The 25,369-nt window shown below is 41.5% G+C and overlaps 1 protein-coding gene and 2 long non-coding RNA genes across 9 annotated transcripts in view; 1 reads left to right on the forward strand and 2 right to left on the reverse strand.

The window, feature by feature from the left end:
• Positions 1-1,563: 1,563 nt before the first annotated feature.
• Positions 1,564-2,915, reverse strand: LOC135406931 (uncharacterized). Its single transcript, XR_010426585.1, has 2 exons — positions 1,896-2,915; positions 1,564-1,786 (listed from the first exon to the last, which is right to left on the reverse strand). It is a non-coding gene; the product is annotated as an uncharacterized LOC135406931 (long non-coding RNA).
• A 78-nt stretch (positions 2,916-2,993) lies between these two features.
• Positions 2,994-12,277, forward strand: LOC135406932 (uncharacterized). The gene is made up of 2 exons (XR_010426586.1): positions 2,994-10,525; positions 11,326-12,277. It is a non-coding gene; the product is annotated as an uncharacterized LOC135406932 (long non-coding RNA).
• Positions 11,763-25,369, reverse strand: part of SEMA6A (semaphorin 6A) — a 118,947-nt gene continuing 105,340 nt past the window's right edge. For all 7 annotated transcript variants that reach the window (XM_064641514.1, XM_064641513.1, XM_064641518.1 and 4 more), the window contains one exon: positions 11,763-15,847. In XM_064641514.1, coding sequence (XP_064497584.1) covers positions 14,658-15,847 — 1,190 coding nt within the window. In that variant the 3' untranslated portion in view covers positions 11,763-14,657. The remainder of the gene's footprint in view (positions 15,848-25,369) is intronic.

The raw sequence follows: 25,369 nt of genomic DNA on the forward strand, positions 1-25,369 counted from the left end.
GTATAAAACAGCAACCTGAAGCCTCTGTGATTAGCTTCATCTGCAAATGTTTTTCTTTTTTTCGTGTGCCCAGTAAACAAGAAATTGTCTGTAAAGTCTTTTTCTCCTAAATGCAAACCAAGTAATGGATGACCATGAAAATCAGAGCCACCATAACCTCAGTCTCCCCTGGAATTTTGTTTTGTTTTATAGATCATATTATTTCTCTCCATCATCTGAAGTATATATGGGCAAGTGTATGAGGCTTTGCAGCCAAAATTTCAAATAGGTTTTTGAACTTACAGATAATTTAGGCTTTAATAAGGCATAAAGCAGCACAGAGAGAAGAAGTCTGAGGCTCTGAGCATGGTACTGTCCAGCAGTGTGCACTGCCCAGAAAGATTGGTCTCATTTAATGCTGCTGTATCCTATAGAAATGTCCATTAACTGATGGTAAGTGCCCCAGAAATTCAAGTGGCTATGTGGTGGATGTAACTATGAAGGTGGGTTCAAAAAAGCTCAAAAAAATTCCAAATGGCCTTCACTGAGATTTTGTGAATATTTTATGGTAACCCTTTACCCTAAGTAGAGGATAATAAAACTACCTGACTTGTGCTTACTACTACTGCATATCAAATTAAATGAAAACTAAGAAATTAAATTGAACTGTTCAGAAGGAAAATTCCTTAATGCACAAAGGTCTTCAAATTAGAATGTTTCACAAAGTACTTACCATTAAAAACATTGTTATTCACCAGCACTTACCACAGAGTGGCATCCGAGATATTATTCTGATAAGCTATTCTGAACAGTTGAGTTAACTGTGGTTTCTTGGGAAATGCATGGTTTTTAATTGCAGTAACATTACCTGTATTAATGGACATGGTAGGATGTGGGTAATGTGTACTTGCACTTAAGGCTGTCCAATATTTTCCACTGCAAGAAGTTATTTGCTGCTGTTTAGTATCATCAGGCTTTGTCCAGCAGGAATTCAGTGACCTCAGCCACGTGGGTGTTTGGAACTGATGGTGCTTTGGAAGTGCCAAGAACAGTGGTCTGTGCAGCCACTGTGAGGCAGCTTGTCCCTGCCACATGTGAAGGCCTCTAACACCTCATTTTGAAGTTTCAGATGTGCTTTGCAACAGTGAAAGCTTTTGGAATGCAGTGGGGGATTAGAGTGGTGTTAGCCTAGTGAAAATCGTTTTCACACTGACTGAAACATTCACTTTGGGCGACATGTAAATATATGATCTGAGTAAGATTTTTAGCTCTAACAACAAATCTTCTTGATGCTCTTATATATAGACAGGCAAGCTTACTATGTATTTTACCATGCACCTTTGCATTCCACTTTTGCTTTCCTGGAAGTTTGCCTCTCTTTCTTTATGTGTTATTTGGCTCAATTCTTTTTTTGGTTACTGAAGCCCGCTTTTATTTTTCTTTTAAGCCCATAGGGCTTTAAAAAAACCACATAAAAATATACAAATACCTGATGGCAAGGAGCCAGGCTCTTCTCAGTGTTATGCAATCACAAGACAAGCATCAATAGGCACACACTGAAGTACAGGAAATTCTGTTCAAACATAAGAAAAATAATTTTTTACTGTGGAGGTGATCTAATGCTGGAACAGGTTGCCAAGATAGGCTGTGCTGCCTCCATCTATGGAGATACTTGAAACCCAAGTGGACATAGTCCTGGGCAGCCTGCTCTAGCTGACACTGCTTGAGCAAGGGGGTTGGATGGGATTGGCATCTGCAGGTACCTTCCAGCCTTAGCTGTCCTGTGGCCTGTGAATACATCTGGATTCTGTAACATACAGAGATATACATTAAAAAATTATGACTTCATTATGTAGTCTGGGGACCTGGGTTTATCTCTGCCAGTCCACACTGCTGCCCAGAAAAGCTTGGCTAACCTGTGTTGGGGGTGTTACAGATCTCCAGCACTTCCTCTCTGGCACAGTCACGGTCACAGCAGGGAGCAAAAACATCCTGAGACAAGAGGAAGGAGGAAAAGGATGTGGTCCAGCTCCAAGTTGCTGGGATTGAAGACCTTCCAGGCTTCCTTGGCAGAACTGCTGGTCGGAGATGGCAAGCAGCCTCCTCCCCTGCCCCAGTGCAGATGGGCACACACGACAGGAAAAGAAAGCAGGAAAAGAAAGGCACTGCCATGTGCATCCCCCTGGTCCTGCTGACCACTTCAGAGAGCTGCTTCATCTGCTGAGCCTTCCTGCCGCTGTCTCACCAGGAGTACAGAACAGCTCTGGGAAAGAGACAGCAGCCGAAATAGCTGTATGTTGCTGGCAATACTTTCCAGTCAAAATAAAAATAAACACATACAAACTCTTCATAAATAAACAGAAAGACCAAGTGAAGAACATCAAGCTACTTCCACAGCAGCAGTACAGCTGATGACTGATTAGAGAGGTGTCTCACTGAAGCCTAATTGCAATCTAGTTTTTAATTGCTCTGGCTGGCATCAGCCCCTTGGGCAGGAGGCAGCTGGCTGCCTGCGGTCCTCATTCCCTGGAGAAGTAGGGGAAAAAACTTTTCTGGCTCTGTGGGTTGTTTGTCTTTGGCACAATTTGGAAACAAATCACTCATCATTTTTATTGCTAGGAATGTTACACTTTCTTTTTTCCTTTAAGTGAGGTAACGTTTAATTAGCTGCATGTCTCTTAAATTACTTAAATTCTTGTCTCATAAGGTTATTTCTTTTGTGGGAAGGTGGCTGGTTTTCTAAGACCATCTACTCCTACCCTACTGATGGAAAAGCCTGCTGCTGCAACTCCCCCAACCCCTGACATTGCTTCCTCCTGTGACCGTGACTTCACACTTCATTACTGAAGGGGAGGTGAGATCCCTGAGACCCCTGGGCACTTTGCTGTGCCTCCCACCAGGGGCAGACCTGCTCCTTGGGGAGAGAGCCCCCTCCTTGCATCTCTATAATTTATAGAGATATATTTATATCTATATAATTGTATATTATATATGTGTGTGTTTATGTATGTGTGTATGTGTATATATACATATATACACCAACCCCCCCTCCCCCAGTAAAGCTGAAGTTTTATGATCAGTTTGCTGCAGGAGGGTTTCTGAAAGCAGAAATCCCATGATGCTGGAGGCATCCCACTTGCCTGTCTGTCCTTTGGCAGCTGGCTGTGCTGTGAGCATCCAGGCAGTGTCAAGGGCAGGGTGGGAGCTGTGTGGCACATGGGGCTGGTGTGAACTGCTGGTTCAGCTGGGGCACAGCCCATCACCTGCAGGTGGAACATACCTCGCCAGAGAAGGCAGTGAGGTGCTCTGCAGACATCCCGCTGGACCAACCCATGGCCCTTGCCCCCTGGGGCAGCTCTTTGCTTTTCTTCCTTCTCTTGCACCAGCAGCTTCTCTTTTGTTCTTCTTCCACCCTATGGGAAGGTTCAGTTTTATTCCTGGTTCTTTTTGCTTGAAACAGGAATACCTGTGTGCCTGCCCTATTTAGAATTTCTTGATAAAAGAGAATTCTTTTCTATTCAAACCCTTTTCCTTTTTTTGTCTGTTTCTGCCACTAAACTCTGTGGGCTTCTGGGTTGTGCTTTTCCTCAAACCTGCCAGTTAAACTGTGCAATTCAGAGGAGAATGTGTATGACAGTGACCTGGGAACCTGTGACTGCCCTTGTCCTTACTGCAGGTTTGAAGGTAGCCTGGTACAAAATGGCTTCAGTCCTCACTTTCCTTGCTCTTAAAATGGGTCATCCAGCCTTTTCTCCTGCATCTAAGTGGTCCCAGTCGGGCAGGTAGCAAGATAAGAGGGAAAAGAGAAAGAAAAGAAAGATTTAAAAAGGAACACAAACCCATTTTTAAATACATGGAGGTTCCCTGCATTCTCCAAATCAGATTGAATTACCTGTGGATGCACACAGACTTCTGGGCTGGAAGGGAGCAAGGGCTACTCTTGTGCAGTCACCACAGAGGACTGGGAGCATCCTTGCCACTGCCTCATCCTTGCAGTCTGTACCCCTTCCTGCAGCACTCACTGCATCTGTGTTTTGCAGTGCCAGCCACAGGAACAGCAGTGACTCTCAGGCATTCCCTGTCCCACAGACATGCCAAATCCATCTAAAGTGCTGCCTGGATGATCAGTGCTAATGGGACAGTTTTTTATTTCAATTTTTAAAGCAATAGGGAAAGGCCACATACATATTTATCTAGGTCAGGGGAGAGTTTGTCCTTTCTCTTATATGAGGCAGTCACAGAATCAAAAGATGGCAAATTGTTTTTTATTGCTTTTAGACCAACTCTGAGTAAAGTCCTTCCCAGCATTTATAACAGCTAATAGTTCAATCTTCAGGTAGACTTGCTTTTCCTACTTGCATTAAAAAATTTTGGTGAACAAAAACCCCTACTGAGTTGCATTTGTTATACAAATGGCATGTTCATCTAAAAGCATATACTCTGGAGACTATTTAGTTTTCTGTCTGTCAGACTAATGGAGTTTGTATTCTGTGTATCAGATAAGATCTTATATTATCTGTGATTACGGGTGAGACTGGACAGTCTAAATCACCTATGTGTTGAGCTGGTTATGCTGGGAGACAGACACAAAACCCTGGCATTGCAAGCTGTCCAACTCATGACTCTTCCATTTCAGAAAGCCCCTGTCTGAAAGTCAGGTTTCCCTGCATTGACTAATATTTGGTATAACTCGTACTTGTAAATGTGTTTGTCTGTACAGGGGTTTTAAACTCTAAATGCAGATGTACTACAGTTAGGAGATATTTAAACATACAAATTACACTAAAGGAGAGCTATTGAATGTAGGTGTGAATTATTTAAATCTTCAGTAACTGGGCACTCTGAATAAAGTGTTTTGGACAGTGAAGAAGTAGGATGCATTTCTACTCAGAAAGTGTTTATATAAATGTAATGCATCGACATGGACTTAATTACTTGCTAATTTTAAAGATGAAATTTCAGTTAAATGCATTTTAATCCTCTTAGTACAGCAGAGGATGAACAAAACAGTGTTACAGGCTGCAACAGCCAAGCCCTATTCCTTTATCCTTGGTGCTTCACCCGTGCCCATAAGGACAGCTCCTGGGTGCCACACAGGCTAACCAATATGTTCACAGAGTTAGCAGGACCAGAAGAGTGGAAGCAAGTCCCGAGTCTGTAATTTACCTTCATTGGCATGGAACTGCCTTATGCCCATTCAGCTTTGTCAGGTAACTCCTTTAGGTTTACAGGCTTGGAAGGCAGTTGTTTTGATGGAGGATGAATGGCTGTCTGCCCTAGGTTAGTTTGGAAGAAGCTCAGCACCATTCTTAATGTGCTTGGCATATTTTCTTCAGGAGGCACCCTGTGGCCCTGCCCAGAAAAGCGGTTGTTCTGGCCCGGTTTTAAAACAGGAAGCTCAGTGGATGAAATTGTGCTTTAAGTTAATGGTTTCCCTAGGTCAGCATCTTTGTTGCCAGCAGGAATGCACTCCAGGTCTTTCAGAGTGCACATCTGCATCCAAATGTCACTTTCTTCATTACCTCACAAATTCAGTAGTTCCCCAAAACTCACATTCTGCACTGACAGTAAATGTCAGCCCTTATCTTGCCTGTTGCTTGGTCTATGCTGTGCTTATAAAGATGAGCTAACCTCTCAGGACTTTGTTCTGTGAGTTTTCCCTCATTTGTCAGTTACCTGCAGCACAGAAATGCTCCAGGGACCTTTCCCAGCACCAGATCCAGACACATCACCATACACATTTCAGCTTGCCACTGTCCCAGAGTCTGCTCGAGGCACAAAGGACCATCTGCTGCAACAAGGCTGTAAAATTTAGTGACTGGGATGGGGAGGCAGCACTACGGATCAGTGCGTCAGGTGTGTGCTTCTCAAAGAGACAGTCTGGTTAACTCGGGGAGGTTTGCCGGCTGAGGTAGCCGGAGACAGCCAGTGCTGCCTCTGTCATCTATGAATGACATTTTGCTTAAACTGAGTGCAACTACTTCTGAAATACCTGCTTGCCCTTTCTCCAAACCAGGCAAAGGGAGTCCTAGGACCTAATTCATACCCCCAGCCCTGTTCAAAGCTTTTATCCAGTGATGGTCGCTTGCAAAGTAATTTCTTGCAAAATACCCTGCACAAAATGAGGCGTGTCTTTGCCACTTGCCATGCTTGGGCAGGCAAAGGGCTTGGGCCCTGTCAGTCTGGCTCTGCTGGCTTGTATGCACTGTCCTAGCACTTCTGCACTTAGGCCAGCATGCTTTTGTAATTGGACATAGTGCTGGGCAGAATTGCATGGATCTGAGTGCCCAGGATGCAGCTGGGAGGATAACGGACACCTTACAGCACTGCATGAGGTCATGTATTGTCTAGCTAGGGACTTCAGCATATTGAGGTCTTGAGAATAGTCACGTCTGGGGAAAAGGGTTTTATATATCCATATTTCTGCAGTCTTTAACATGTGTAGTAAGTGCACCTAATACTTTGTCACTATTAGCATCTATGAGAGTAGTATGACTAATGAAAGGGCATGCAGTCGGGTAAATTCAGACATAGTTACCTCTTGTTAGGATAAACAGCTGAATCATCCCAGTTAGGAATTTTGCATTTTTGGGGACACACTGCTTGCACATAGGGAAGGGCAAAGTGCTTGTCTCAAATGGGCAGATTATTAGCCTTTAATTAAGAGGAGGATCTGGACATGTGTCTGATCTTCCTGTACCACACATTCTCAAGACCTGATTAATCTCTGATTAGCACTGCAGGCTGTTAATTTCTGCTTTAATAGTACTGATTTATGTTGTCTAATATAGGCTACACACATATGACAAAATACACTGGGTCAGGACTGTCTGAAACCTGAAATTTGTCTCTGAGTATTTGCAGTCATTGTTTTTTCCTTACTCTGAAACCACAGTGCTACAGATGAAAAGACTTGGTTTCTATCAACATTTTTCTTTTCTGTTTAGAGATTTGATTATCAAAGAGGAAAATGTCCCTCAGATTGTGGGTCGCTGTGGTACAGGCTTATTCTGTTCTTGTGATACCATCAAAAGGTAAAATTGGCCAGTGATACCATACACCACACCAAGAAAAAAAAAAAAAGAGGGTCAGGAGAAACACACACTCGCACACACAAGTCCTTGAACTTGCACGAAGAGATATCATGTTACACTTTGCAGTGTTTCCTAGGAAACCAGTTTAGTGTAAAAGGAACTCTTTGTCTCCTGCTCTTTGTAAAATTGTTTGAACCACCATATCTCATAAGGAGGTTGTTTCACAGACAATTATGCATTTAATAAAAGCTCAATCTGTAGTTTGCTGCACTATCAGAAGCAATATCTTTATCAGCAGTCTGAATACTTTAGACTGTATTTGTTGAGAATTGATAAGTTTATGTCATAATTTCCAAAAATCAGAGAATATTCTAGTTTTCTTTTTTTTTCTGACATGGAATCTCTTTCTCTACTAGCAAGGCAGTATAGAAAAAGAAAAAAAAAAAAAAAAACGCAACACCAAAAAAACCCCCAAAGGGCTTTTTTTGCTTTGTGAAGCTCTTGGAAAGTGCTTTGGGAAGTTCTTATCAGCACCGTTTTACTAGCATGTTGGCTGAAGCAAAAGTACATTTTGCTTTGTTTCCCTTTAAACACAGAAGAGGTGGAACAGGATTTCCACAATCATTGCTCCAACTCCCTGGCGTTGCCCATGTGCTTGTGGGTGCGACCTGCCCAAATCCAGAAGGCTGGAACAAAGGACTCATCTGCGCTGAACTATGTGTGGCTTTCACTCCTGCAGGCTGAGTCCCTTGGCTGTGCAAAGTGCTTCCCCAAAACAGGGCAGTTTCCTAGCTGATGCTTGTAGGGGGTTTTTCTGTGCAGCCTGATTGCTCTGGAGGGTGCAACCACCTCAGTCCTGCTCTGCAGACAGGCGTGGAAGTCCTGAATACTAGGGCAGGGCTTGCAGGCCAGAGAAAGATAAGGGTTTCCACTGAGCTCTTTTCCGTTATTTATCATCTTCCTTTAAATGCAGCACTCGATGTCTGCTATTTCGTTTTAAGGAGAATGAATGTGAGGGCTCACAGGGCCTCCACCGCTGCCAACAGGCTGTCCTGTGCTTCCCCTGCACTTTGCGTAAAGAGCTGACCTAATGAGTTTTGTTCCCTCCTGTAGTCCCTGTCATTTACAGTTGCTATAATTTCCTGTCATAGCTACTTTTTTCCTCCCCCACCTCCTTGTGATATTACAAGATTCATCTATAAGGCTGATGTGCTCTGACTGCAGCATGGTAGATTTGTCTTTGTCTTAATATATTATTTATGATGCTATTATTCCTTTCAGTGGACTGCCAGCCACGGACTGCATACGGTTGCTGGTCTTCCAAATGCACCATGGCCAGCAAAGGAAAACACTGATCTAATTGAATTAACAGTGGTTCTGTTAGCCTTAATAGAGTTTGTCATGGAACACTAAGCAGATGTGACAAAGATCTTGGTTAGTCATATCTTTGTCCCTACTCCTAGACATGGTAACTGTTAGCCAGATCAGTGGAAAGGATAATTCTCCTTTGCTGATCAGTAATTGTGCTTACCCAGACATGTGGCAATCACTTAGAACTGATGGCTGAAATAAGCCATGGACTTGAATAGCAGAAAGTTTTATATTCTGACAATAAACTTGGCTAATTAAAACAAGATGCAGATGGTACTGCCACCTAGCAATTTTCACCTCACTTACTCCGACTCCAATTATAGCCTTTCCCTACTGACTTACACTGTTTAAATTACAGTCAGGGGGTAGATGACTATTTACCTATTTCTATTCATACAAAGAAGTCTAACACATCATTGTTCTCCTGAACAAGGCATGTGAAGATGGGCTTAGTACTCATTCTGAAAAGTATCTCCACTATTCAAAAGAAAGGAAAAAAAGTAATAAAAAGACTACTTAGAGACTCATTAGCAGACACATGCATCAGCAGGAAGCATATGAATATTACACACACAGTGTGTCTCTCTAACACTTGTTCATTGGAGCAGGTGCCATACTTCTGGGAAATTAACTTTAATTGGATAAATTAAAAACTGGCTTTAACTAAGCCAGTCCAGCCCACTTTCTTAGCTTATTATTTTCTTTACTCCCTGAAATGCCTGATGTTAATCCCTTGGGTGACTTTCACTTCTTCTTGGGGTAAATTATGTTTAGAAGGAGAGGTTAGACAATCAGCCATCACGAATGGATTAGGTTTGCTTGATCCTTCCTCAGTGCAGTGGGGTGGATAAGACTACCACTTGAGGTCCTTGATGTTGCTTTAAACAAGCTTTATCAGCAAACATCAGGGAGCAAGAATCCATGCCCAGCCCTGGGAGAGAACATAGAGTAATCCTACAAATTCCATGGCAGAAGAATGATATGAAATTAAATCCCAGAAATTGCTCTGGCCATCACTGTGTTGCTCTTAGTGTCAATGCATTACTCTTATGGCACTTCATTCTGGCACCCCCTTTCATGCAAAACCAGCCCTGTGTACTGCCATCCTGCTGGCAGTAAAATGCACTGAACTGTGCATGCTTTTCCTGATTGCCTAATTGTTTTTCACATGAGGAGCTTTCAGGTGCAAAATATTCCCTGCTGTAGAAGCTACAGTGGGGCACGAGTTGCAGTTATCTTTGAAATTATACTCTTGGGTAGTTTGAAAATATATATCTGTTGGAGGGAGAGGGGAGGAACAGGGCAGTGGACCAGGATATATTTACAGAGGCCTATTGTTTTGAGTCATTCAGCTGCGTTCCATTTTGTGTAAAAACATGTATGCAAATTAATGCTGATTGGAAAGGAACTTCCATGCATCATTGATGACATGCTAAATAAGGTCAACATGAGTACCATTAATGCGATAAATAAGATGACACTAACTTGACAGAAGTGCTCAAAGCATCCTTGCTTTCTCTTGGGTTTCTTGTTTGCCCTGTTCAGCCTCAGGGAGCTTCTTCAGTGTGGCACTGGCAGTCCCTGTAGGGGACAGATCTCATGATTCAAATAGACAGCATATAGCTCAGTGGTCTCCTCCCCTGTCAAAAGCCAGCATACTGCAGGCTGAAGGCACTGCCTCTTTTGGGGTGGGGAGCTGTGGGTGCTCAGTTGAAGAACTATTCCTTAGCAGGGTGCTGCTGTGGGTGCCTGCACTCTGCTTTGCTGCCAAGACCCCACCGGGGCAGTGGTTCCTTCAGTTCCTCTCCCGGTCATTCCTGCACAGCAGAAGGTAAGACAAGTCTCTGTCAGAGACTGTTCATGCCATCTCAGAAGTGTACCTTTGGGGAGGTGTTGCGAAGGAATAATTCTTTAAGGGGCTAGGTTCACACTTTCCCTTTGGCAGCAGGTTTTGGACACATAAGCAGAGCAGTTATCCCAAATGGCTTGTGCATCAGGGCACCTTCTTGCCCTCTCTCCTTTAAATGGACCCATGCCCATGCTTTAAATGGACCTTCCTTCTCCAGGCAAGACATGGAGGAGCTATGCAAAAGGAGTCATCCAGCACCACTACTAGAGGCATTCCTGGGCCTGTCCCCCAGGTAGTAGCTTGCAATTGTTTATAGAGGAATATTTATATTAATGTTAAAATAGAGGTATATTAATTTTGAATAGCTTCTGCAGGTGTTGCTCATATGAAGCATTTCAAACATTTATAGACAAAGGATTGGCTGCAGGACTGAAAATGATACAGGTCCCTAAGCACCCAGAGAGCTTTCACTTTCCCATTTACTGCAGCTCTGGGAGTGTGCAGGTCAAATGCAGCAGAGCATGGAGCACTGTGTGACTGTACAGTGCTTTCAGTCCCCAGACCAGCAGGTCCTTTAGCATTACTTGGGGCACACCCCGGTCCTGGAAGACATCCTCCCTGCATCCACACCACATATCTGCATGCTAGTGTGCCCAGCTTGAAGAGAGCCTGAACTGAGAAAAAAACAGGTGAATATGTGGGGAAGGCACTGAAAAATGGTATTAGTAATGCTCTGCATTTGCATGTCACATATGCGGCACATATCAGGAGGGCTCTAGATCCAGAACAGGGTGTACTGGCAGGGCAGAAAAGCCCAAACATGATCAGAGAAAGGGTAGATTACTGGATTAGATCCCTTGTTTCTAAGGGATCACACTCTCACATTGCCTGTTCCTCTCACAAAACAAACCCACTGAGTCCAGTTACAAACATAACCAAGCGTTTCTCTGTACTGTTGGTAATGGTTGTGCATAAGTGATCCCCATTTACACAAAATAAATGTGGAGAATGCAGCTATGTTTTAGTGACTCCCAGGACTAGGGTGATTTTACACTCTTTTTTTGTTATCTGTTTTCTACTATTTTCTTGCAGAATTAGTCTCAGGCATCATCCTTTAAATCAGCCCTATGAAGCACAACAGATTTATGCAGCTAAAAGAAAATATAGGCTCCTCTGTTATTAATATGTAAAGTCTGGAGATGAAGTCACATCTGTATGATGATCTATTTTGGTGGACCACGTGTGCTTAAATCCCAGGCTTGATCTTTCAAACTATTAAGTCTGCCATAAATATTTGACAATGAACAAGCTTATAAAAAGAAAATGCAAAATATGAATAGAGGGAGAGCAAATGTGTGATTCAATTTTTAATTATCAGCACCACTACATTCAAGTTCATCTTCTTTAAGAGGCAGAAAGTAACAAACTTCTTTCTCACTATAGCCTAAATGATCAGCATTGCATTTGTTTGTATTTTTAAAGGAAAAGGATAAATCATTGTAGAAACAACAGAAGCTGGAAACAAGAAACAAAGTAGAACAGTCTGGTTTTATTACCATATGTAATCAAGAGCTTTTATTTCCCATTTCTCCTCCTTTTTTGTTTTTCTTTCTTGCCTTTTTTTTTACAACCGACATTAAGTTGTGAATCATATGTTAGGGGGAAGTGGAAATGAAGGGAAACTGGTGACATCACAATACTTTACAACTTTACAACAAATGAGAGTCTGAATTTGTTGCATCTACCAGTGTATAGCAAGGGTGGAAAGCAAAGGCACACATAGGTTCATGAACCCCTCAAAACAGAGGGTGGAAGGGAACTGGGGGTGGGAAAGGATGAACACAGAAGACCCACTGAGTACGAAATGCACATTTCAAGGTCAACTCATTAACTGTGGTGTACACTGCGAAGGCAGATCTCTGCACAAGCTGTTGCCGTGATTATTCATCTCTATGTTTTGGGAGAATGCTTTGAGGGATAATATCAAGGGAACCTGCGTGTTTGGTGCTTCAGGGGTTTGGAGCTTGTAAAAAGGTTGTGAGTTGGTTCTTTTAAAAAAAATTACTTTGCTACCTACTGTTTTCAAAGGGTTTTCTGTTTGTTTTTATTAAAACAACAACATTGCTTTGGATACAGATCTATCTACTCCAGTTCTGCATAGTTCACTACGGGTGAACAAAACTGTTTCATAAAAGAAGCCATGATGAATTGAAAGAACATGCAAGCACCCTTGTTACACACTTTGGTGTAGACTATCCAGACTTTATATATACCATCTATAAACTAACGGACTTAAAATCGATCTTTTCAATCATTCAGAAACAAAACCAAAACCCTGAAAAACAAATGGAAGTATAAAATTTTAAAAAACAAATTGAAACAGAAACAACCACCTTACTCGAACATACTGTTCAGTAGAGATATATATATATATATATATATAAAAAGCTTAGAAGCGATCCCCATCATTTTTCTACAGTATGTTGACACAGTTATTGTAACAGATTAAAAACACAACTACGTTTTTGCATAAACTGAAAGACTGGAAAGGAACTTACACACCTGCGCGCACACACACACGCACACACCTGGGCGCGCACACACTCCCACACTAGCTACATGCACAGTCACACAAAAGAAACAAAGGAAAAAAAACCCCGCGTTTTTCCCCAAAGAAGTATATGCAGCATCCTTCTGGAGCAGCAGGTAGCTACAGCAGGAGCCTGCCTGCCTGTCCTAGCTCGATGTGCCCTGCAGGCAGCAGGATGTGCGGCTGGGCTTTCGGCAGGGCTTGGCCCCTCTCACCGGTGCTCATCCCTGGCCAGGGGACATACCAGCCCCGTGGACATCATTAGTCATTTCCCTGCTGCCCAGTGAGAATGATCTCCATGCTGTAAAAGGGGAGCGGGAGGCGGGGCAAGGCAGAACCCCCAGCATGGTGCATTGGGAGCATCACCACTTGTGGGTGGTTTTGAGAGAGGACTTGGCACAGCTAGAAAGTCAAACTGCAGTGGAGGGTATGGTGCTAGCCTAGTTTCTTTAGGGATGTGGGGTTATGACAATAACCACCACGTTCTTTCAATGTCTTTACTCCAGTTTTTGAAGGGGCTTGGTGGAGGAGGAAGGATCAATAAATATTTGCATTACTCAAAGGGGAAAAAGAAAAAGGTTTTACATACTACAGCTCACAAATATACACAACTGAGGGTGTAAGGCACAAATTTACATGTGGAAGAAAACAGGCTATTCACAGATATATTCCCACGAAAAACCCGTGTGATAAGACCATAATTTATGCATGGTAACAGCCGGCATATTAGCTAGTTCACACTGTTTGAGGATTTTGTTTGCCGTCTCACATGCAAGGTGAAATGAGATGGCACATCACAAGCTGGTGCCTTCACAGAAAGTATTAGCTACTGACAAAGCCATGTTGATAGCAATGGTGCACAGATGTGCAGCTTTTAAGTTTCTCTTGCAGTTGCTTTAGAAGTTATGAACTTGCAGTATTTGTTGCTGTCTTAGGTCAGAGGCCCAGCCAGCTAATTAGCTGAGAGACTTAAATAGATATCCCCTTTTTTTTTCAGCTAACCAGGCAGTCCAGGCACAAAGTTCAGAATTCCAGCTCCAACTTATCTAACTCAGTAAATTTCTTGGAAAAATAAAAGAGTTCTAATTACTCCAGTTAATGAGATTCACGTTAAATAGGTGTAATTTTCAAGGTACTTCTCTGAAAAGCTGCTCACAGGATGATATGCAGGTCAGTTCTTTAGGAAAAACAAAATTTGAACAATAAATAAGAGGAGTTACTTGTGTTAACAGTCAAGTGTTATTTATTAAAAGAGAAGAGTAGAGGAAATCTATGACATAGTTTGCCCAACCCGGCATTTAACTGTTGTGACCGAATGGGTGTTAACACTGATGGGCATCATTTCACAGTACCTGCAAGTAGTAAACTTCTGCCATTGTTAAGTCAGAGTTAGCTTTATCAATTGATTTTTTTTCTTTTTTTTCCTTCTTTTTTTTTTTCCCCCGTTTGTTTGTTTTTTACATTTGTTTTGCTTTTCAGAGCACTCTTTCCCAGTTCAGGAATGCACTGTGCAGTTGGGGCTAGGGGGTGAAATGTCACAGTCATCTTTCACCTGTGTGCTTTTGGCTCAGTGTTTGTGATGGAGGATTAGTCTTTGAGCAAAGAACTGGCAGGTTGTGGGGGTGAGTCCTGCAATTGAAACCTTCAACCATGGGTCATATGGCTCGGGTTTAAAAAAATATTCCACTTTTCCCAGAGAGCAGAAATCCAACACATTTTTAGCTTGCAACCACCATCTTCTCAGAGGAGCGAGTGATGACAGTTGCAGAACACTGGCTTTCAAGGGCAACTTCTGCTTAATTGCTGTCCTTGCCCCGCTCCCCCCCCACTCTGATTATGTACATGCATCGTTCGGCTTCATGGATGTGGAAAGAGGAGCAAAGGAAGGTTTGGGAGGTACGTCTGGCTTTAGCGAGGGCGTGCGTTTCAAACCTGACCTCGTCAGTGAGTTGTAGGTGGTGAGACTTGGCTGCCGAGATACAGTCACAGCCTGTGCCTGAGCAGCGTGGACTTGTATCGAGTCCACTCGCTGCGGGGCTGGTGGTGGGTTGTCACCCCGGCCGAAGCTCTGATTGCGGGAGAGGTGGGACGAGTTGGAGGAGTTAGTGTTGTTTCTTTTGAGAGTCGATGCCTGGTGACTTCTTGTGAGTGAGTTTGTAGGGTAGCTTCTCTTGTAGTCCACGTTGTAAGCAGAAGAGTGCATCTCCAGCCGCTTGCTCAGGCCACTCTGTGACAGTGAGGCCCCTGGGGGCCCGAGGGAAGCTTCCCGCTGGGGTACTTTTGGTGGCATGCTGTCAAGATTTTCCACCAGGTTAACCCCATGGCTGGGGCTTTTGCTACTGAGGTGGTCCTTGATAGTTTTGTACTCAAGAGTGGCATTCTGGTCCTCTGCAGACATCTGAGCCCCATCGCTCATTTTTGGCTGGTCAATGTACTCATGCTGGTAGCCTTGCTGGGCTATGGGCAGGACCACAACACTGGGGATGTGGCTGGGAGAAGCTCTGAGCGGCAGGTCAGTTGGGATCACTGGTGAGGCCATCGGGGGGATATCTTTTGTGCAGGCATTGATGAGGTTCTGGTTTCTCTCCCATTCCCTGCTGCCTCGGCTGGGCTTTCTCTTCTGTTGCAGGGTTGGGGTGGACTCAGGGGTTGGCAGGGCAGCCAAGTCCAGATGGTGCTGGTCAGCTTTGATTAGCATCTTGGCAGTGCTGCCTGGGGTAGCCAGCTTGCCATTGTGCATCAGAGGCGTGAGGATAGCTTCAGGCTTTGGCTCCTTGGACTGAGCATCCCCAAAGAGGCCACTGAGCTTGGTAACGCTGCTCATGGAGCCACGTCGGGAGTGGGTCAGCTCCTTTTCCTTCCTCTGCACAACAGCCATGTCTCTGCGGCGATGGTCGCAAATGCAGTACACTATGATTCCCGAAAACACGGCCCCCATGACAAAAGCAAGAATAACAGCAATGGCCAACAGGGTGACTGGCACCAGCTGATCATGACCCTTCAGGTAACTCTCTCGAATCACTCCTGCAATAAACAGCATACAGTGATTAAACAAATTAAGGACAAAGGAGGAGCAGGGAGGTGGGGGAAGCAACTTATCATTAACTACTTCATTTAAAGGCATGCCTCTGGGAGGTTAGTTTTTGTTTTGCAAGGTGATTTTGTTTATCAGGTTGCCCAAATTTGGAGACATACTGTACCTGTCAGCCACATCTTGCATGTGTGGCCTTGACTTTTCAGTACAGCTGGAGACTACAAAGTTCGGGAAGGGAGAGGGCAAGTGAAATTGGTTTGAAATCCTGGCCCTGGGCAACTCACACTAACTTCAGCAGATCAGAGCTATTAGCTCTGCTCCTCTGACATATGGCTCATTCCTCGCCTCCCTCTTTCTGATATCTCCTTGTCTAATACTCTCTTATTTTTACTATGGTAAGCCATTCACATTGAAAAACCTCTAAAAGGAGGAGAGGAGATAGAATCTCTGCAAATACCAAAGAGGTGCATCCCACATTGTTTAAGGCTTCGTTCTCTGCTCTTCCTTCTGTTATCTTTGTCATATGTTTTTTAAGTCAGTGTCACATGCCTGAGCTTCAGGAGGATGCTTAAGTAACTATGAAGGATAGAGCACAGTGTTGAAATTTATTGAGCCTGCTAGATGACTGTCCTTGCTATTTTAATTTTAAAAGCCGTCTCCTTTCTAAACACATGAATAGGCTGACCTCTGTGCTGAAGCCTATGCTTTCTCATCTGAGTGCCTCATCTTGCGGTCCTGTGCTGTGGTCAGGTCATTGTCAAATCTTACTTGGCCCTCTGAGCACCTGCTGTCTGAGAAGGCGTCTTTGGCAGAGCGCATCTCCTCCATCTGAAGTCCCTAATGCAGCATTAATGAATACTCTGAATTTCTGAAGAAAGTAGTTTGTTTTCTTTTTTTTTTTTTCTGATATGGTTGGGCACGAAGCCAGCAGCACTAATGAAACACAAGCACAAAGCCTATAGTTTGCTTTTTTTTCATTTCTGGTTTTGTTCTTACTGCTTAACACAGAGCAGCCACAGTCTGACAAGCAACTGAAGGAACATCTCTCCCACCTCTTTCTCCAGAGAGGACCTAAGTGCCAGGGCATTAAAACTCCACATGCTCAGCAAGAGACAAGAAGACAGAAAATATACCTCCAAGGCTCTCCTGAGACTTCATGAAGATACAAAACTTTCATGTTGTAAATCAACTTCTTCTAAAATAATGTCTTTTCATGTATTTGGTACAGAAGGTATTTGCAGCCCAGAATTAGAACCAAAATGCTCCTCAGCAAACTATGTTAAAAGAGCATTGAAAAGCTGCCTCTACCCCACAGGTAGATATAGTATTGTTCTATATATATATATATATTGTTCTATATATATTCTGGCTAGATATAGTATTGTTCCTATTTTTCTGTCCCAAATTAATTGCAGCATTTAGGTGGGCAAGGGATATTTGCTTACAAGACAGGAACTTTATATTTAAAAGCAAAGCTCTTGAAATCATAAGCACCTGCATGAGACATCACAGCTGGTTGCCACAGACATTATTGTGCTATGACAATATAGAGGATTATGGTTTTGCAAGGTGAATAATTATCAAGAGTGGATGATCACTTAAGAAAATAAGATCCGGCATCCATATAAATATCTTAATAGTAAAAATGTAAGGGCAGGAGAGTAAATCTCAGAAAACAATATATAATTAGAAACAATCTTCAAATTAAGCGTTTCTAAGAGAACCCTCTTTTAAAGCTCAGCAGCTTCTTAAGAGGCAGATTTTTCTATTCTTTGTCATCAGTGCTTAACAAGCAGCAGCAAAACCTAGCTCTGTAATTTAAATCCATGTACAAAATTGCTGTATGTAGAAGCCCAGACTAGTGGTTACAGCACAGTCAGCAAAAACAATATTTCACTGCAAATGTGTTGGTCTCCTGTGGACTTTCACCTGCTGATATTTATGTGCTAGACCCTGCAGCATTTTGAGACCAAATTTATTTACACTGGTAAAACTGCAGTCATTAACTGAAGAATCAGTTACAGATGCAGATACTTAAAAAGCCTAATTTCGTGGACACCTTTCATGCACAAACTTCTCAGATATGCCCCTTTGGGCACTTAAGTCCAATGTTTTTTGCATGAAAAAGACTCAGAATCCCCACTCAGTGTGTTGGAAATGATATAATTGTCTAATTTTTAATAGCTTTAATTAACCTTTTGATTACTTGTATTAAGTAATCATAGATGCTGTGTTAGGTCTTAAATCACTTTAAGCCAGCATTTAGCAAGAAGTTGTCATAAGCTACTTTTGTGGGAACATAGCTTGGGAAAAGTACTGAAACTGTAAGTTTTGTTAAAGGTTAACCTTGATACGCTTCAGTGAACAAAGCTAAGGAGAGAGAAAGATGTATTGTTGAAGCTGGACATCTGGAACCCAAGATTTATGAACTGCAAGGACTTTTTGCAGAAATCAGCAGATAAAGAAGGCAGCTAACAAAGACTCAATATATGTGATGGAAAGTCCTTTCCAAGACAAAGATACTAAAAGGACTAAAGATGTGATCGAATTATTATAAAAAGCAAAAAATTAATAACTAATAGGAAGTAAATACTAACTAATGAAAGAGAATTGTGTAATTAAGAACCAAGGAAAATTAATTTAACTGTTTGCTAAAAATGTATAAATGGGTAGATAAATTATGTATTGGGGTCTATGTGGGATTGACTGAACTCTGTTAGTCTTACACACACATCTCTGGCCAGAATTAAGGTAATGCCTTGCTTTCTAATGCTAAAATGATGGTGTTAGAGAGTTTTATTTATCCCAGCAATTTCAGATTATTTGGCAACAAGTGCCCACCTAATGGTGCAAGCACCTACAGTCAAAGCCAGCATGGGTTCATGGAGGGAAAAGTCATATCTTAGTAACTTAATATTCTTCACTGAAAGGGTGGTCAGTCATTGGAACAAGCTGCCCAGAGAATTGGTGGAATTATCATCCCTGGAATTGTTTGAAAAGTGTGTGTAACTGCTGTCACATGCCACTTGAGGACATGGTTTAACAGAGACCGTGCTGGTGCTAGGTTAATGGCAGCACTCAGTGATCTCAGAGGTTTTTCCAACCTAAATGATTCTATGATGCTGTTATTCTAATATCCTGTTATTAAAGACTTTACAGTATAGACTGTGAACAAGAGGCTGAAGTGCAGCCCTGTGGGAAGGGAAATGGCAGTTTTGATTGATGGTAAACTCAATATGAGTCAACAACATGTCCTGGTAGATAAAAGGGCCAACTGTATAAAAATACTGGAATGTGTCCAAAGGAGTGAAAAGACTACAGGGCATCACTTATGAGGAGTGGATGAAGATATTTGATTTGTTCAGCTTAGAGGAGACCTCAGAATCACAGAATATTCTGAGTTGAAAGGGACCCACAAAGATCATCGAGTCCAGCTCTTAAGTGAATGGCCCATACAGGAATCAAACCCATGACCAGTAGTTCCATGTTCTAATCAACTGAGCTAGTCTCAGGGTCAACCATATGGCTGTGTACAACTTCCTCATGGTGGAGAGGGGAGAGGAAAAGTGCTGTTCTCTCTCTCAGGTATCTGGTGATAGGATGCAATGAAATAGCTTAAAACTCATGTTTGTGCCTGACACTTCCTACTGGCTAAGACAAACTTCAAGTTCTACACTTTCAGCCTTCTGCTTTAGGCTAAGTCCTACTCTGCAAGTGATAGCCTTAAACAGAAACATGCATCACTGCATACAAAAGCAACAAGAAATCTTCAGTTTTAGGTTACCAACAGATATCAAATCATTAGCACTCACATTACAAAATTACCACACAGTCCAGACTGAATAACCATTTGTGTTTCATGGGAGGGGTAGCTGGAATGAGACTGTGCATGCTGCAGGTGTTTTATCTGCATAAATTTATGATGGTCTTAAAACAGCCTGATTCCAGCTAGTTCTGCTGGAACTCAAACCTTCCTGATGTTTATTATGTTTTCTATACTACAGGATATTTAACATTAGTGGTTTTGCTCTAGGCAGGCGGATCTTCTCTGGACACAATGCCAGGTTAATGATATAATTTATTTTTTATCAGGGATCACATCCATGTATCTTTAGTTACGCAAGCAATCCCACTAACTTCAATGTAAATAAAATAAAATGGGTGAGATTTGACCCTGCATTAGTGTTTATGGAATAGATAAAACTAAGTAATGAAAAAGTAGGAAAAATGTTCAGCATTCTACTGTCATGACCACAGGGCAGGTGGGGGGTGATGGGTTGGAATTTAATACAAAATGGGCTGATAATTGTGGTTATTGTCTATCAGTATCTCAAGCCCCTAACATCAGTAGTAACTGCCTTCACAGACTGGGATGAATAAGCAGGTGTGTGATCCCAAACAAGCCAGTTTGAAGCAAACAGATAGGACAGTGTTCATGCTGCTTTACAAACTGCACTGCATGTGCTTTTACCTATCCCACAGTTCTTAAAGAACAACACAGACCCCATGGCTCATTCATTTGCACTCATTAAAAATTAATGGAGAAAGTAATCAGAAAAATGTAGGGCTTACATTTTTGAAAGTTAAGTAAAGTATTCAGACTCTCACTTTTGAGGAAATACCTGCTCTTAAAAAAATCGTACAGCTATATGTTATCTGACATACTTCTAAGACATCATGTACTGCAAAACAGACTGGGCTGGCTGCATAAAATATAATGGAATGGGACTGTAAAATATGTTTGATGTAATTATCACCACATTATTTTTATCTTATTTAATAATAAAACTATTATTCTAAATTAAATACTTTTAAAGTGTTATGTCTAGCACTTTCCTGTTTGCAAGGTATCATTTTTAAAAGTGAAAATACATTGCTTACTTCATACTCCTAACTGTTTTCTGTAGTGAGACATCACTAGGGATAACAACAAGCTATTCTTTGGAAAGGGACAGTGTTGACAGAGTTACCTGTATTAACGTTATACTCGGGAGATGTGTGGTGGTAAAGATGATAACAGTAAAACTGAAAATGTTACAAAGATGCAGATGACATTAAATATTTGCACCTTCAAGGATCAGACCTTACATGTCACTAATGCCACAAACATGCTGGCATTTACTGACCTCCCTGAAGTCTTCCATTTAAATCAAGCTCTCTTCCTTACAAGTCACAGCTGGGCTTACAAGTTCAGGGTCTTCCTACAAGTGATGCATTATTATTTCTAGCTACTAAAATAGCCAGTCTAGTCACCCGATATTCTCCCCTTTTCATGGCCATTCTGATTCTCACAGACAACCTGATCCTTCCTCCTCCACTAACTTTCTGTAATTTCATCCTGTGTCTTTTTGTCTGCATCTCCTAACCTCACCATTCATTTTCTTTATACCTAGTACTGTAACAGTCTGGAACGTGCAAAATCACCTCTTCTTACTCATCTAATGAGAGAGAAGACCTGATATGGTATTGCATTGTTCTGCTATACATAATTCATTCCTTCTTCCGCAGAGCTGGTAGGTAAGGTAAACTGTTTTGGCTGGCTGGTTGGTAAGAGGACATTAAGAAAAATATTTCCAAACCTTAAGGGTGATTAAATTCTAAAATGAGCTAGTGCTTGGATGAATCACATGAAGAGCATTGATCTAGCTTGCTCACTAAAGGTAGCTGGGGAAAAAGCAAGGAGATATTACATTTTATGTCAGTAATACATATACTTTTTCTAAAGTTCTGGAAAAGAAGCAGACTTGTGGCATGTCTCTGGGTAAAAATAAGACAGAAAAGACCAGAGGTTATACAATGATATAGATCTCCTGTATACTAGATTATCATAAGCTGGAAGGTGAGGCTGCTTCTTAACAAAAAGTAAGGCTTTTCTTAACAAAAGTATTAAGGGCTAGGACAGTATATATGCTAAAAAAACCAAAAAATTAAAAAGCGAGATGTGCACAGGGCTGAAAACATTACTGTATGAAAATGCTGATGAAGCTATTCTGGGCATGCTCTTCTCCTACTAATTTTAATAGGAAAGAAATTCCAAGGGCAGAAATGTAATTAGGATGAAATAATCACAAAGGAATAGAGTTCATCATTCTAAAGAATATATGGCATGAGCAGAGCTGAAAAAGAATAATGAATATCAACACAAAAATCTTCAATAAAGGAGAATAGATAAGGCAAGACATGGAGACTTAATTATTTACTCCTTTTCCTGCTTCAGTTTTCAACAAAATTCCCCACTCTGATCTGTGATCAGAAATGTAACAAAGTCAGGGAATAAGTGTTGACCATGATAGAGAGAAAAAAGTAAACATATTTAGAAAATGTCGACATTTTCAAATTGTCTAATGGAATCTGTCCCCAGCAGCTTAAGGAGCTAGCCAAAGCAATTTCTAGACATTGTACAGTATCTTGGACAACACTGGAGGTAATCTAAGTAAGAAGAGCTCTGGAAAAGGACAAGCATACTATCTGCCTTTGAGAAGAGCCAAAGGGAAGACCTAACAAAACACAGACCTGCTAGTACAATTTTAGATTGGTGATGACAATAGAACAAGTGATAAAACAATCAATTTTATGAGCATTCAAAGGATGATAAAGTAATTAAAAAAAAAAAAGCCAGAGCAAATTTTTCAGTAATAAATTACATTAAACCAGACAAACTTCCTTTCATGAAAACAAAAAAGGTTTACTTTTTCTTTGACTTCTCTGAAGTCTTTGACTTATCTTCTCAGAAATATATGAAAGTGAGTTAAACCTGCTGAAAAGTTGCAGCTGAAAAGTACTGATCAAAGTTCTACCTGGAAAGAGATCTGAAGTAAGGTGCATGTCTCAAGAGAACAGCAATTAACAGGCATCTGCAGAAAGGAAGACCTCAACTCCAGAGGCCTAGCAAAAGAGCTCTGTCCTTTTATACTTATGTACAGTTTAAAAAGAAACATGTCATGATGAAGCCTAAATTTCCTTGTCTCACCTGTGATCCTTGTGTGACAAGAATGGCAGAACATCAAGAAAAACCCCATAGTAACTCCTTTTAAGTCTAGCTTCTTCCCAGTTTGAATAGCTTAATGTGAGGCTGTTTTAGTGATACAATAGCTTGGATGTTGCCTTCTTCCACAACCAAGCTGAAGTTGGTGAGGAAAACTCACAGGACAGACAGCAATACCTGGTCCAATCACTACAAGATCCCCTGTATGAACACCTTTCAGTTTGAGCACTACAGTTAGCTGTAGTGTGGAGACAAAGACACCTTTGTCCCTGAAATGATCTATGGCTGCAAGAGGTGTACCCTGGACAATGGGAAGACCACATCCCATGTGCACCAGGATCACTCTGTGATCAGCTCTGCAGGAAGCTGTCATTGCTCAGCTTTTCAAAGTTGCCTGCAAGAGTTTGTAAAGTAATAACCCAAAATGGTGGCACACAAAGCTGAAACATGGAAGTGGGAAATGAAGAATGATGTTTTGGAAGGGAAGTGAGGGACTAACTATCAGGAAATCAGGTAATATTTAACTCTAGAGCACACATTAACAGCAATTAGGAAGGGAGTGTCATTGCTGCCTTAAACTTCACCTCTCTAGCTAAATGGGAATGTGCCTACTTCCATCTACAACACCTACAAAATCACTCGAGACTTTCTACAGAACAAGTCATTGTTCCAGAAAGACACAATGATTTCTTCACTGTTATTATTTAAGGGGAAAACTTTGCAGATAATTTCACTCTTCAGTGCAAGCTTCCCTGTCTGTTGTACATCTTCTTCTCCTTAGGCTTGCAAGAAACACTGGTAAAAACCCATTATGAATTAAGACTTTTATGGGCTTCAGAAAATATTTTTTAAATACCACTGAATAGGTTTTCAACATGTGTCTCCAGGTGCTAGAACTATGTTTACAGGCAGTCTCATGCTGCTAAAAGACTATTTCAGACTGGAAAATCCCTACAGGTACAAACAAGCTTTCTACCTCTTTTTAAACTAGTAATAAAAAGGCTGACAAATTTAGATTGGACAGCCAGGTTTAAAGTGATAGAAAATTCAGGAATGATCAGAGTCTACCATGGATTTCTGAGATCTTATCTCATGTTTTCCTGAAGGAATAATTTCAAGATTTGACATAAACAAAACACATTATAATCCCAATGATTTGGTGTTTGACACTTTAACGGAATTGCTTTCTTGAAAACAATAAGTAAGCTTTTTTCTTTCATCTTTGTTCCAGCTCCAAGAACTCATTCTGCTGATTCAGGGCAATACAACACAGTACCCATTTTTCTGGACTCTCAGTGTCACCAGCTAGAAAAAAATCAACTTAAACATTTGTAGTTAAACTCGCTGGCAAATGCTTTTTCCCCCTCCTCTCGCAGTAAAGCTGTATTGTTGACTTGTAAAGGTCTGCAACTCTAAGTTTTGCATGACTGTGCTGAGAACAGTAATCCATCTCCCCTCAGATTCCACCCTAGGGCTCTCAAAGCCAGTTGCCTGAGCTAGTAGTCTGAGATACCCAACAAAGAAAAAGTGGGTGCCTACACTTGGAGAGAATAATGAAGGTGGTAAAGAAAAAACCTTCAGTTACAAGAGATCGGAGGATCATTGGAGGCATAAGGAGAAATCATAGTTCAGAACTGTGACAACAAAATCAATATATAATGTGACTGAAATAACAGACAACAAAGCCTTGAAAAGTATCTAAGCAATCAGATCAGCCTTTGTTAGGGTTTTCTCTCCCTTTATTCGACCTATTTCAGAAACAATCCCTCGAGGATAGGTTCATCAATTGATCTCTAATAGCGGTTTTATTTCTCCTTTTGACTGGTTCAAATTACATCACTTCACTTTTCATGACAGACTGCCAAGATGGCTCTCCATAGAAAAAAAGATGGTTGTAACTTACAAAAGGAGGAGAGATGAACTTGTCCATATGAGATAACTTGTGACTCTCCTGAAGTAATATTTTCAGAATGGATTTAAGTTATCTGTTTTTAGTTTGATAATGAGCCTGCAACATAATTTTTCTGCATGTCACAGTGGCCACACAAAACCCACACCATAGCCTTGTGAACTCACACTTATGAAATTTGAGAGATCAGAAACAATGGATTATAATAGATGGAAATGACAAGATCTAAACCAGAAAGTTCATGCTCAGACAACTCTCACACCCACTGAAGTGAGGAGGAGGTAGACCTGAAAAGACTGGAACAGCAAGCTCTTAAAGCTTTTTTAATGGTGTTACTTCTGAGTAGTATCTCTGTAAATAAACCGGTTTATTAAGTTTGCAGGTATGGGAGAAGGGTTGTTTGACACAACCTCCTGCATATGTAATATAATAATGAAAGTCATTACAGTCCTGAAGCCAGCTCAATTTTGTTTGTCCCAGAGGCTAAGCTCAGGGCCAGCTCCTGCACTAGAAAGCATTTGACAACCTTTGTCCCACTGGCAGGTGGTATGCAGTGACTGATCACTTTGAACTCTCCTGATTTCAGTACTTTCCTTCACCTCTCACCCTTTCCCAGTG

The sequence above is a fragment of the Pseudopipra pipra genome, chromosome Z (assembly GCF_036250125.1).
Source record: "Pseudopipra pipra isolate bDixPip1 chromosome Z, bDixPip1.hap1, whole genome shotgun sequence".
NCBI classification, from domain to species: domain Eukaryota; kingdom Metazoa; phylum Chordata; class Aves; order Passeriformes; family Pipridae; genus Pseudopipra; species Pseudopipra pipra.